The 14,361-nt window shown below is 42.5% G+C and overlaps 1 protein-coding gene across 1 annotated transcript in view; it reads left to right on the forward strand.

Moving 5' to 3' along the window:
• The window catches only part of vav2 (vav 2 guanine nucleotide exchange factor), a 154,264-nt gene that overhangs the window by 102,723 nt on the left and 37,180 nt on the right, over positions 1-14,361 (forward strand). The window contains exons 4-5 of the mRNA XM_046868261.1: positions 4,148-4,206; positions 12,630-12,698. Coding sequence (XP_046724217.1) covers positions 4,148-4,206; positions 12,630-12,698 — 128 coding nt within the window. The remainder of the gene's footprint in view (positions 1-4,147; positions 4,207-12,629; positions 12,699-14,361) is intronic.

Below are 14,361 nucleotides of genomic sequence, written 5' to 3' on the forward strand. Positions count from 1 at the left end.
GCATCTCACTGACCAAAATCTGTGTCTTCCCTGTTGTTCCTCTATTGATCTCAGAGGAACTCTGTTACGCAGGAGAGCACACACTTGATGAATGAGTGCTGGGAGTTTGCACTGCTTCAGATGAGTCAAGGTCATTATTTTGTGTGTATGTCTGTGTGTGTGTGTGTGTGTGTGTGTGTGTGTGTGTGTGTGTGTGTGTGTGTGTGTGGTTGTTTAAAGGCAGATTGCAGAAGCTCGGTGCTGGTTAGAGCTCGGTGGAGTCTCATCAGGTGGATTATTAATGAAGTTAGGGACTGTGTGACTCTTCACACAACCATCTGTTCTCACGTTTCTCACGTCTCCCAGCACCGAGTCGGCATATTAACTGAACCCGGGCCCTGTCTCATTTACTCACTCACTGCTCTGGGAAGTCTCACTGCCCAGTATTATCTCTTCTCTTCTTCTCTTCTCTTCTCTTCTCTTCTCTTCTCTTCTCTTCTCTTCTCTCTATATTTTTGTTTCTCTTCTTTGATATTTTCTTTACTTCTTGTTTTGTTTCCTGCTCATCTCTACACAGCTCTTTGTTTCTTTTCAATGTTTTATCTTTAGTTTCTTCTCTTCTTTTTCCTTTTTGTCTGTTGTCTTTTCCTTTTCCTTTATTTGTTTTGTTCTTTTCTTTTCTTTTTTCTATTGTTTTTTTTTCTTTACCTTATGTGCTGTTAATATTGGATTTAATGAATCACCAGGAGAGGACCCCCACCTCTCTATTTCTCTGTCACTCACACTAACACACCAGAGTTCTCGCTTCTCATCTCTGCTCCTCAGACCCTCCATCACTTGCTGTTGTCTGAAGCGGTAGATCACCTGTGTCCCCACGGAGTGTCATATTTTCTCCTCTTTTTCCGCAAATCAGTTATTGTATTTGATCTGCTGTGTGTGTAAGAGGTGACGGAGGCCATGCGTTTCCTTCCGGCTGCTCCTTGGCTGCTCCTCAGGGATCTCCAGCGATCAATAATGACGAAACGGAAGTGATGACTCATAAATTAGGACAAAAAATAGGAAAATGGTGAGGGATGAGAGAAGTGCAGCAGGAGAAAGAGGGACTGGTGAGCTGAGATTTATTACATACAGAACGCGGGAGAGGGAAAGTGATTAACAGCTGCAGAGGTGGTCTATAACTCAGCCGGTCAACGCTGGTGTCACCACACCGAGGCTCCATCAATATTTATACCCATTAACTGGTGGTGCTGAAGGGGGGAGATAGAAGGATGAGAAATGCAAGCATTCAGAGCAACGCTGCGCTCGTGATCCAAAAGGCTTCATTCATCCTCAGTTGGGCTGCATGAGAACATGAGAGTGAACCATAGGCTCATATGACACAGCTGGTGGGATGAATCCTGAAGTCGAGTTTGTTAGCATAGCCTTCTGGTAAAAATGCACTTTTTAAAATGCACGTTTCGTAGCAGCTGTCAGTATTAGACAGGACTGAAGAGAACTTGCTTCGAATCACTAAATTTCTTCTACAACATCAACCAACAGCATTGTAACTTATATTAACAATGAAAAGAATGGATGTACTGAGTGACATCCAAATGATGGTTTGTTTCTTACTGACAGGTTGATGGACTGGTTAAAAGATTGATTGATAGACTAAGTGATTGATAGATTGACACCCTGGAAAGGACTGACAGCCAGGCTGATTGATTGACAGCTTATATACTGACTGATGATCAACTGAATCACTGATACACTAATGGACTGACAAACTGACTGACTGGATGCCTGACAGCACAACTGACTGATTGGATGATGGCTTGGTTAACTGTCCGGATAAATGACTTACTGGATGATTAACTGACTGGATGACTGACTGAGTTAAAGGGTAAATGACAGACTGACTGGATACCTAAGTGTCTGAATGGATAAATGACTAAGTGGGAGACTGACTAGATAACTGACTAACTTGAGTACTGACTTGATAACTGACTGAATAGATAAATGACTGACTGACTGTATTAAGGACTGACTGACTGACTGACTGACTGACTGAGTAACTGACTGACTGTAATAAAGACTGACCGACTGACTGACTGGATATCTGACTGACTTGAGAATTGACTGGATAACTGACTGACTTGAGTATTGACTGGATAACTAACTGACTTAAGTTTTGACTGGATAACTGACTGACTTAAGTACTGACTGGATAACTGACTGACTTGAGTATTGACTGGAAAACTGACTGACTTAAATATTGATTGGATAAGTGACTGACTTGAGTACTGACTGGATAACTGACTGACTTAAATAATGACTGAATAACTGACTGATTGATTACTGACTGGATAACCGACTGACTTGAGTATTGACTGGCTAACTGACTGACTTGATTACTGACTGGATAACCGACTGACTTGAATAATGACTGGATAACTGACTGACTTGAGTATTGACTGGATAACTGACTGACTTGAATACTGACTGGTTAACTGACTGACTTGATTACTGACTGGATAACTGACTGATTCAAGGACTAAGTGACTGATTGGATAATTAACTGAGTGACAGACTGACTATCTGTATAAATGACTGACTAAATAGATAAATGACTGATTGACAGACTGGATGAATTTCTTGAATTTTTTAAACTGTATACATTTCTATTTGATGATTTCTATTCATCTCCACAGTAAAAGTATAGATTAGTATTCATATTGCGCATTGTGGAAAAATCTACACATCACACTATATTCATTTTTTTCCATCTCATCTCCCCGGCTCTCTTTGAACAGATAAAAGTTATAAAAAGAGGCGAAACGGCTGTGTGTAAACGGTGTGTGAAATGAAGACTTGAGATATGATGGCTCTCATTAGAGCTTCTTCTCATTTATTGAGTCACCTTCATGGCAGCAGGAGCACTGAGTCAGTGGATATGGCCAAGCTGAGAGGGTGCACACCTGCTCTGAGAGGCCACACACACTCACACACACAGATTACACACACGGATCACTTCACTAAGGCTGATGGGCAGTTGGTGTCAACATGGTAGAAGGTTTAACACCACTATAAGCATGTAATGAGGCAAGACAAAACCCTTCCCAGTGTTCCGTGTTTATAATTGTGTTTGTGCGGGTGCGTTAGTGTGTGTGTAGATCTACAAAACATTCCCAAAGCTTTTGATCACACCATCTGGAAGCTCGTAGCATCTCCACCGATGAGCTCAATCGTATGTGACTTATGACTGGCTTTAACTGCGTTTGAGTGCTCGATGCATTTAACCCTGTTAGCTGCTGCTAATTCACAGAAGACAGACGAAATCCCTGAGAAACAATATGCAGGGATTTAGAGCTACGAGGTGGTGTCAGAACGTTTCGAGACCGGCTCTGTTTACAAGAACGTAGTTTATTTATCTAGGTTTTCTCACTATCGCCTTCAAAATCCTTAGCATACCTGCCACTTCTCGACTATGTACTGGAAGTCTTCTTTTCAAAGCGTGTCAAATACCTTCTGCGATTCACGCCGGATCTCCCAAAATGGTGTCAAATGTGCGACCTTTTAGCCGGATCTTCATCTTCGGGAAGAGGGCGAGTAGGTGTGGGTGCGGAAGTCAGATCGTTTTGTTCGACAGTTGTGGCCGATTTGCCCAGTTTTACGCAGAATTTGCCGTTTTGCTCTTTGTTCTAACTTGCTGTCCACGATGAAAAGGCAGACGTGGTCAGAGAAGCACAACGCACAGCTCCCGATGTCTTTTGACTTATGAAGGTCAGTGCTCCCTGTGACTGTGAGATCTCGTGCCCTGTTACAAAAGTTGACTCGAAATCTTTTAAAACCACCATATAATTTTGTCACATTATGACGAATCATTACATCATGGTACTGCAGAGTATTTGCTTCTGATTGGTCAGAAGGTGTCTGATGATGCTCAGTAATTCAGACCGAAATTTAAATGACAGGTTTATATGAATGTGACTCTTTGAAAGGAGTCTCCAGTGTCAGCTCTTGTCAACAGTGAAGCTGTAAAGTTTTCCGAAAAGGAAAATAAGGCTTTCGGGAAAAAGCCTCACGAGGAAATGACTGATGATTTTCCTATGACAGCATTCCTCTGTGTGTTTTATTCCATCTCTGTGTGTGTCGTCATTGCTAACCCAAACTTCTTGTGTTTTCACAGGTGATCTCTGCGCTCTCGAGAATCTCTCACCACAGCATCGCCCAGATCAAAGGCATCAGGTAGATTTCCTTTATCATTTACGCCATTTGGACGACGCCCTTATCCACAGCGACTTACATTTACAAGGTGGTATTAAAACGTGTCGAGACTAGCTTTGTTTCCAAGAAAGTACTTTAAAATAATCTCCTTGCATGTTGCCTTTTGCACTTCGCCCCGGATCTCCGCAATAGTGTCAAAATAGCGACCTTCGTGCTGGATCTCCATCTGCAGGTAATGCGCTGGAGCCAAATCCGTGTGCGGAAGTGGGATCATGTGGTTTCCGTTGAGAAACTCGCGTCTGAGGAGAGCTCGGTCACAGTGTGGTCACACGTGTTACTATTTGCACAACTCCTGATGTACTTTGTGACTGTGCATGTGGCCTTGTGCTGCCATCTGTTGGCTACAAAACTAGTATTTAAACTTATATGATACTACGTAATATTTCATTCATACACCCAAGAAGCTATGGGGTTAAAGTCCTTGTTCAGGGGCCCACGAGTGGCAGGTTGGTGTGGCTGGGATTTAAACTCAAGACCTTCTAATCCAAAGTCTAATGCCTTAACCACTAAGCTACCACCTCCCACCACCACTTAGCCCCACTCCGTTCCGCTCCATGTCTTAGCCCGGCTGTCTTCTCCCAACCTTGTTGTGTTTGTTCTGAGCTTTAGGCTCAGGTGTCTTTCAAATAAAAGCTTAAAGTTGGTGTCTGGCTCCAGGAGCAGCATGTGAGCTCAAGCTGTGGCTACGCTTTGGCTGCGCACTGGGCCTACGAGGCCCTCGGGGACACAGCAAGCTCTGTTTGTGTGTCTTTTACGTGCCCAGGCTCCACAAATAAAGCCTTTTATCCGGCTGGGTAATGAGCTGATGGGGCGGCCCATTAGACCCGGGGGGAAAAGATGCTGATGGGGATACCATTAGCTAACGGTTCATAGCACACACACACATGCACCCAGAGGGGTGTCTAAATGACTAACGGGCTTCAACAGGCTGGGAGCTGAAGAGGTTTCAACCACTCCGAACCACTTCCTGTTTTTAAGTCGGCAGGTCCTTTGATGTGATCACTGGATGAAGCACTCAGATATTCACAATCTCCAAAACCGGACTCTATCCTGCAATCTGAGATGCGTAAGTTCTGACTGTGTGTCTGCAACTACACCATAGCAAGAAAAAGCTCTCTGGATGTGCCTTGGCGCAAAACACAGTCTGTGACTAATGCAAGTCAAAATTACTCTTGACGGCGTAACATTCTCCTGTGGCTGTATTTAAAAAAAGCCTGATTCATCAAGCTTTCGTCGTGTGAGAGCGAGAGTGCTCGCAGAATGGCATCTTTGTGCCCCATCGCATCGTGCAGAGTCTCTCGGCACTCAAGTGCTCGCAGCGGTTGTGGAGTCTGTGGCCTGGCCTGACCCTCAGGGTTTATTTATGGCACTGAAAGGTGCTGTGTTCCTCTGACATTTTGCTAAAGGAGCCTCTTTCTCTGCATGCAGTATCCTGTTGAAGGGTTTCCCTGTAGTTCTGGAGCAATGGTAGAATGTTCTTTTGGAACAGTAGGTTAGTCAGAAATTAGAGCACAATGAGCAGAATTTGTACATTACGTTGTCAGAAGTGGGTCCTTCATCAACCCGAGGTGCCTTCATGTCTTGGAGATGTGATGTATGTTAATAACAGTAATAAAAGCATTCATGACAATGCACTCGAATACATTGCTTTAATCAATTATACTGCATCGATGTAGAATCGCCCATGTCTGCATCGCGATGCATCATAGAAACGATTCATTTGATTATTCATTTGTTATTAGTAGCCAAGCACCAAGGGCGCAAAAGACCATCTTGTCCAAGATTTCATGTTCCTCTCAGAGTTCACATAAACTTTCAGTGATATCTGGAATTCAGCATACCAGTACTGGCTCGTTAAAGTGCTACTCTTTGGTGCTTGGGCCCATTAATCGCCGCTTGCAGCTAAAAATTATTTTTTATGTCGTCAGCGGGTGCTGAATAAATTGGTATTAATGGAAGATCATCCATTTTCATCGCTCCACCGCAACACTGGAGTCATAAACCTTTGCTCTGAAGATCTGGCAGCCTATCAACACTCAGCCAAGAGTGCAAGCAGCGATCAGACGGATATTTCCTAATTTCATTTCGATGTTTTATGAACTAAACTGATCCTGGGTCCCATTTCTTAAGACATTTTCGATTTTTCACTCCGATTAAGCAAAGTGCCCGAGGCGACTAATTCTATCGAGCTCGAGTGAAGCAACTTCAAGAATTAATGTTCACAAATAACAGAAAAAAATTCCCCTCCCGTACGAAACGTTACCCACGTTATTTGTTTTTACATGTGTTTGTTCAGGCAGAGTTGTTTGCAAACCACATGGTTACATGTATCAAGTAACACCAAAAACAGCGCAGATGTTTTCACTGTTCTATTTCTGGACTTAAAAGCTTCACAAGAAAACTGGGAATGTTGTTTTAGGCACGTCATTAGTGGACAAACGTTTCTCTCTGGAATGTATGATCCGGCTCCACATGGTTGTCGATTCGTGACCAATCCTGCTGGTACACATGTACTAGTGTTAGAGCAAGTTTGGGTTTGGGGGTTTCTCCTTTGAATTTCCATCGAGATACACCAGTATTGGGTAAGTATTGGGACACTTGATTTTTTTTCTCCACCCATATGTGGTTTGTTTCCAAAATCTTACCACAATTGTATAGGATTTGAATTTGGGTTACGGATTTCTTCTTTAGATTTTAATCTAGATACACCAGAAGTATTGGGACTTTTCAAGCCTTTTGTGGAGACTTATGTTCCAGGATGACAATGCCCCTGTGCACAAAGCATGAACATATGCTTTACAGGAGTTGGATTGGAAGATCTGCTGTTATAGAGCTCCAAATCTATTGAGCACCTTTGGAATGAAGGTGAACGCTGACTGCACCCAAGACCTTTTCACCTGACCAACATCAAGTCCTAAATTCTTTGAATGCTCTTATAGCTGATTGAGCTCATTTCTCCACAAAATCTAGTGGAACATCTTCCCAGAAGAATGGAGGTTGCTATAAAAGTGAATAAGCACATACTAGTCTTATGGTCAGGTGTCTACAAACCTTTGTCTATATATTGCTTTTCTATTTTTGGTTAGTTCTTAGGCCTAATTATATGTTTAATTGAGGACCTGGCATCGTAATCGGTATGAATTTTGTAATAAGCGTTTGTAATATATATTAATTTAAATATACAGAGATTAGGCATAACTTTATGACCACTGACAGGTGAAGTGAATAACACTGATTATCTCTTCATCATGGCACCTGTTATTTATTAGGCAGCAGGTGAACATTTAGTCCTCAAAATTGACGTGTTAAAAGCAGTAAAAATGGGCGAGTGTAAGGATTTGAGAGTTTGACAAATTGAGACGTCTAGACGACTGGTCAGAGCATCTCTGTAGCTGCAGTTCTTGTGTGATGTTCCCGGTCTGCAGTGGTCAGTATCTATCAAAAGTGCTCCAAAAAAGGAACAGTGGTGAACCTGCGACAGGGTCGTGGGCGGCCGACGCTGATTGATGTACGTGGGGAGCGAAGGCTGGTCCCTGTGGTCCGATCTAACAGACGAGCTCCTGTAGCTCAAACTTCTAAAAAAAAAAAAGTTCATGCTGTTAATGTCTGACAGGTCAGGAAAAGGGGCACCAACACAATATTAGACAGATGGTCATAATGTTATGCCTGATTGGTGTATGGCGTTTCTTTCTTGTCCTTACATCATACACATTGGGGTCACCTGAGGGTTGTCAGTCCTGGTTTACTCCAAACTACACGAACATTAACTATTAACCTTTGACCCGAGCACCGAAGTCTATTCTTCGATCTGTAATTATTAGTTTCGAGCCTGTACATCGATGTGCATCTGCTGAGCCCTCGAACGTCCTCTCATCCTGAGGGGTTTCCTGTTTCGCCCCACCGAAACGCATTCAACCGAACCGCTTGCACATCACTGTGCGTACTTCTTTCACATCCTCCGCTCTGAGAAACCCGTCAGCCGTTCGAGGACACACCCGTCTGAGTCGAGGCAGCTGCTGTTCGGAGAAGCGTGTTCTAATTATAGCGACGCCCACTCACATCGCTTAGCTGCGGTTTCTTTGCGTGTCAGGAGCAACAGAGGAGCGGCGACCGAGCTGCTCTCGCGGTACCCACTGGTTTTCTGTGGTACTGCACCTAAGTATATTTGCAGTGCTGTTTGGAAAGGGCATTCATGTTTCAGAGGATTTTAACGTGTCGAGGGTGTGTTGTGCGTTCAGTATAATTTCACAATAGACACAATTTTGTGTAACAGCTTCTACATTCAATATTTCATTATTATTGCAAATGAGCACCAAAGAACACGGGAACTTTTCTTCTTCTCGTGATCTTCAGGAAATGAAGCCTGGGGTGAAGACAGCATTCACATACATCCTGTTCAATGATGTTGTAGCTCTTTAGCAGGAGATCTTCCACTCCAACACATGGAAAGTAAATGGAGATCTTGATGACTTTGTGCACTTTGGAGCAGATTTGGGTCTCTTAGATGAATTAAAGGAAACATTTTAGCTAAAAACATTCATTTGTGGGAAAATGGACATTTAGTGTTGAGGATGAGAACAGGTTTCTTTTTGAGTCTGGTTCCTCTTAAGGTTTCTTCCTTATGCCATCTAAGGGAGTTTTTCCTTTCCTCAGTCGCCACCGGCTCAGTCTCATTACCGACAAACTTACACTTATTAGGATCAAACTCAGTCTTACTTTTATAACCACTTAATCTAAAGTGCTCCACAAATAGAAATGAACTGAACTGAATTGAAGAACCTTGGTAAAAAATTCAGGTGTTCCAATACTTTTGAACAAGTGCACACACACACACACACACACACACACACACACACACACACACACACACACACACTGCAGAACCCCAATTATCCTATCAGATCGGCGAGCTGGATCTAACTGCCCAATCAACAGCTTTGTTGTCCGAGTACCTCGTGTAACGTTTCATCAGATGACTCCATAGTCGGCAATCAGCAGCGCGAGCCTGAGCAGCGTCTTCAGGAGGAGCTCTTCACGCTCTGCTTATCCGAATGTGGCACAGATTCCTCACTGTAGGAGACAGCTCATCTGTGAGGTGTGTGTGTGTGTGTGTGTGTGTGTGTGTGTGTGATACATGACTGGATGCCCAGGTGTTTTTTTTTTTTTAAGCAGATGGTGGGTGGTTGTATTGAGTAGAGCACTAACACGGCGACGATGCTGACAGATCACTCCACACTCATCACTTCACACAAAACAAACATCATCAAGCTAACAAACAAAAACAAAAATAAAACGAGATGACGTGATTAGATTCATTTTCCAGTTAATCAAATCAAAAGCGTCAAATACAGAGAAACTTGAAGCGTCGGATAAACAGACAAACCTGCTTTTGCTGCTTTCTTCATTCATGATACGATACGGCAACACTTTATTATAGGCATCGGAATGTTCTGGACGTGTCTGCTGTTACAAACTATTCATAAGGCCTTTATTGGTTATTCTCTTATCTTTTTCTTTTATAGCGACTTTACACTTGATTATGTCATAACTATCTATCTATCTGTCTGTCTGTCTGTCTGTCTGTCTGTCTATCTATCTATCTATCTATCTATCTATCTATCTATCTATCTATCTATCTATCTATCTATCTATCTATCTATCTATCTATCTATCTATCTATCTATCTATCTATCTATCTATCTATCAGAACTGACTCAAAAAAAATAATTTTGATGAACAACATTCAAAGAACCAAGTCCCAAATTCTTCTCACGGCTATGAGGTATTACTTTATGTGTGTATGTATATATATATATATATATATATATATATATATATATATATATATATATATATACACACACACACACACAATGACTAGTCTATTAAGCGTGTGTTCCAGCCTTCTAGCAGCACATGGATGTTTAATCAGGACAGAAACCAGACCTTTATTCACGCTTTTCATCATGGGCGGGGTCATCTGGACCATTCTTCTGGGATTCTGGCACCTTGGCTGACTCTCACTGCAGGACCTTTATTTATTCCTCTCTCTCTCTCTCTCTCTCTCTCTCTCTCTCTCTCTCTCTTTCTGTCTCTTTTTCTCTGTTTATTTTCACTTATTGCTCTCACACATACACTCACACTCATGAAAGCTGTCTGACGTAGATGTCTGCATTGGTTAGAACAGTCTCTAACCTTTAGGTCACACTGAGCGTGTGTGTGTGTGTGTGTGTGTGTGTGTGTGTGTGTGTGTGTGTGTGTTTGTGTTTGTGGAGATTAGAAAGAGAGCCGGCATTATAAAGCTGAACGTCAGACCGATTCTGTCTGAGTAAATAAAATGGTTAAATGAAGTTTCAGTGTGTCGTTTACTCGTGCAGAAAAGAAAAGAGTGGAATAAAACAGCAGGTCGCTGCTCACTGGGTGTGGAGGCGTGTTACTGTATGAACACGTTACTGTTCCAGAATGGACACTGTAGGAAATGGAAATCACGATGAGCTCATGGAAGTCACCGGCAGCGTTTTTATTAATGCTGAGGGATGACAGGACGGAGGAGGATCACTGCTTATATTAGAGCCAGAAGTGGGAAGTAATGAAGTACAAATACTTTGTTACTGTAATCAAGCAGATTTTTCTGGTATCAGTACTTCACTATTTATTTTTCTGACAAAGTTTTACTTTCACTCATCGATAGATAAAATATAGATAAAAAAAAAATTTGGTAATTTAATTTGAATCTATTTGGTGACATATTCGATATTTCTTCTTCTCACTGCGTGACTTTTTCAGCCAATCAACTTATTTCTTATCATTGCGTGGCTTTTTCAATCTTCCACTGGTGTATCATTGGGCTCTCACACACCACAGACGCAGGCTAGTTTGCGAAGCTAACAACGAGCAAGACAGAAGACAACAAGAAGTCTGGGGTTAACGTGGATGAGACAGAGAGAGTCAGTGATGTAAACATGACTGAGAACAGACACATTCCTGATCACCTGATCATCATCTTTTCTCTGCTCGTGTTTACATGGTGGATGTTCAGCCTGGATACATTTATTAGGCAACAAAATCTGCGATTCTTTTAATTAATATATTAATATAATGTGAGGTTTAGTTACCAGCGTGACACTAAAACAGGTACTAATAATGACTACTTTTTGCATGTCAGAGCCCAAACTTCTCAGTCAGTACTTCAACTTTTACCAGAGTCTTTCAAAACATCAGTACTACTTCACTACTTAAGTGAAGGATGTGTGTACTTTTGCCACCTCTGATTAGAGCCACACATGAATCTGGATTGTGCACATTGTTACTAGGCTCACAGATGTGCACACACACACACACACACACACACACACACACACACACACAGCTGTGTGTGCAGTGCATAAAGAGACACTGAGTCACTTTCGTTTACGAGGCCCGTGCCTTGGTCATGCGAGACAGCATGCTGCGTGTCAGACGGAGAGAGCTGATGAGCCCTTAGTAATAAAGTGGGCAGAGGAAGAAAAAAAACATCAGATCCAATAATAGATCGATGATCTGCAGTGTTCTGACAGGACTGTAAAGAGGTAGCAAGGTGCTGGCTTCAGACACTGTCTACAACTAAAGCTTTTATTAATAAAACTCATCTATTTTGTTTTTTTTGTTTTTACTGACGCAAAAGATAAAAGTGTGAATTATTTAATAGTTGATCTATCTCTCTGTCCATTTAACTGTCTGTCTGTCTGTCTGTCTGTCTGTCTGTCCGTCTGTCCATTTAACTGTCTGTCTGTCTGTCTGTCTGTCTGTCTGTCCATTTAACTTTGTCTGTCTGTCCGTCTGTCTCTGTCTGTCTGTCCGTCTATTTAACTGGTCATCCATCCATCCATCCATCCATCCATCCATCCATCTGTTTATTCAGCTGTGTGTCTACTAAACCATCTCTCTCTGTCTGTTTGATGAAAAGCAGACTGTATAAATCAGCTTTGTTGTATACTTGTGGTTAAAAATACAGAAAACTCTACAGTCTCTCGCATTAGCATAAGCGGGACACCATTCAATAAATTCACGTCAATTTCAGAGACTTTATCAAGGACCGAGGCTAAGCCTTTGACCCGTCTTTTTGAAATCACACCCAAAGCGCACGTGTCTCACTGTCTCGACCACTCGAGGTCGTGTCATTCAGTCTCACCGTGACCTTTTTCACAGTGTGTACGAAACAGCGTCCGAAATCAGATAAGCTGCCCGTATAACATCCGTCTCATTGTTGCAGGTGTCAATCACACAGGAGACGGAGGCTCGTAAATAATGGCACCTGTTGAATTATGGATGGGATGAAGTGGAGCTGGTGCAGTAACTGATCTCTCTCTCTCGCTCTCTCTCTCTCTCTCTCTCTCTCTCTTCAGGCCTTTTCCATCAGAGGACACAGCGCTGAACGAAGATGACGTCTATCGAAGCTTGGAGGAACTGGCTGAGTAAGTGCTAACATTTACACACATACTACCCATCCTGATCCTCGCATCCCCTAATTTTATATAAACAGTCATCCGTTATTCTTTTTGTTGGTTGCCGTAGTGATGATATGGATAGTGTCTATAAGCAGGATAAAGGAAATGAGGGATGTAGGAACAGAGGAAGAATGAGAGAGAGAGGTAGTGCTGGCGTTTCTCTCTGATCCTCCCCGAGTCGCTCTCACAGCTGCCAGATTTCATCACTCACTCTTCTCCTGCATCAGCCATGTCAGCTTTTACACCAGTCGAATCCTGTCCTCATACGTCCTAGCATTCACATTTAAACCCCGCTCAGTTTAACACCCACTGAAGCGTATCTTTTAAAGATAGGTTTTTAAAGCCTATTAAAGCTAGCTGACATGTTTGCTCAGTAATATTCATGAGCACACCCAAGATGATCATTAATATTCATTAATATTTATTCCTCATTTAAGGAAATTAGCCGGATCGCATGCTCAGCGAAACATTTTGCAAAGGCAACATATAAACCGATCTCAGAAATCAGCATTTTGTAATTTGTCAGTGTTCCGGAAAATATCGCTCCTCCGAAAAAAATGCTGATTCGTCATTAAACAGGGCGAAAACCCGCAAAGTCAATCAATCGCTTACAGTCTTTATATGTTCTCAGTGCCTTGTTAAGGTGAACGGAAATTTAATGCCTGAATATAAACAATTCTGTCTGTCTGTCTTTCTGTCTCTCTGTCCATCTATCTATTCAGCTGCCTGTCTGTTCGTCTGTCTATTCAGCTGCCTTTCTGTCTGCCTCTGTCAGTCTGTCTGTACAGCTGCCTGTGTGTCTGTCTATTCAGCTGCCTTTTTGTGAACTTTTCTATTCAGCTGCCTTTCTGTCTGCCTCTGTCAGTCTGTCTGTACAGCTGCCTTTCTGTCTGCCTCTGTCAGTCTGTCTGTACAGCTGCCTTTCTCTCTGCCTCTGTCAGTCTGTCTGTACAGCTGCCTGTCCGTCTGTCTATTCAGTTGCCTTTCTGTGAACTGTTCTATTCAGCTGCCTTTCTGTCCATATGTCTATTCAGCTGCCTTTCCCTCTGCCTCTCTGTCCGTCTGTCCATTCATCTGCCTTTTTGTACTCTTTTTGTCTCTCCAGCTGCCTGTCTATCTGTCTGAATATGTCTGTCTGTCTGTTTGTCTCTCTCTCTCTCTCTCTCTCTCTCTCTCTTTCTCTCTTTTTTCAACTGATGAAAAGCAGACAGTGAAAATATTGGATGTCTTTAGATGCAGGAGTATAAAATTTTCCCATCACTTGAACTAGGAGACCCAAACCTGTTCCAGCATGACACTACTTCTGTGCACAAGATATGCTTTACATGGGTCGGAGTGGAAGATCTCCTACTATAGATCTCGAACCCTATTAAACACAACTGGGATGAATGTGAACGCTAACTGCACCCCAGGCCTCCTCACCCCACCTACACCAGTACCTGGATTTACACACAAATCTCTACAACCACAGTCTTCCCAGAAGAGTGGAGGATAATATGAGAGCCTGGGGACTAAATGTGAAATGGGATGTTTAAAAAGCACATACCAATCTAACGTTCAGGTGTCAACAAATACGTTTGGTCTCACAGTGTTACCTGGATCCAGCTTTACAGATCAATGTTTATCCTCA

The sequence above is a fragment of the Silurus meridionalis genome, chromosome 15, assembly GCF_014805685.1.
Source record: "Silurus meridionalis isolate SWU-2019-XX chromosome 15, ASM1480568v1, whole genome shotgun sequence".
Lineage (NCBI taxonomy): Eukaryota > Metazoa > Chordata > Actinopteri > Siluriformes > Siluridae > Silurus > Silurus meridionalis.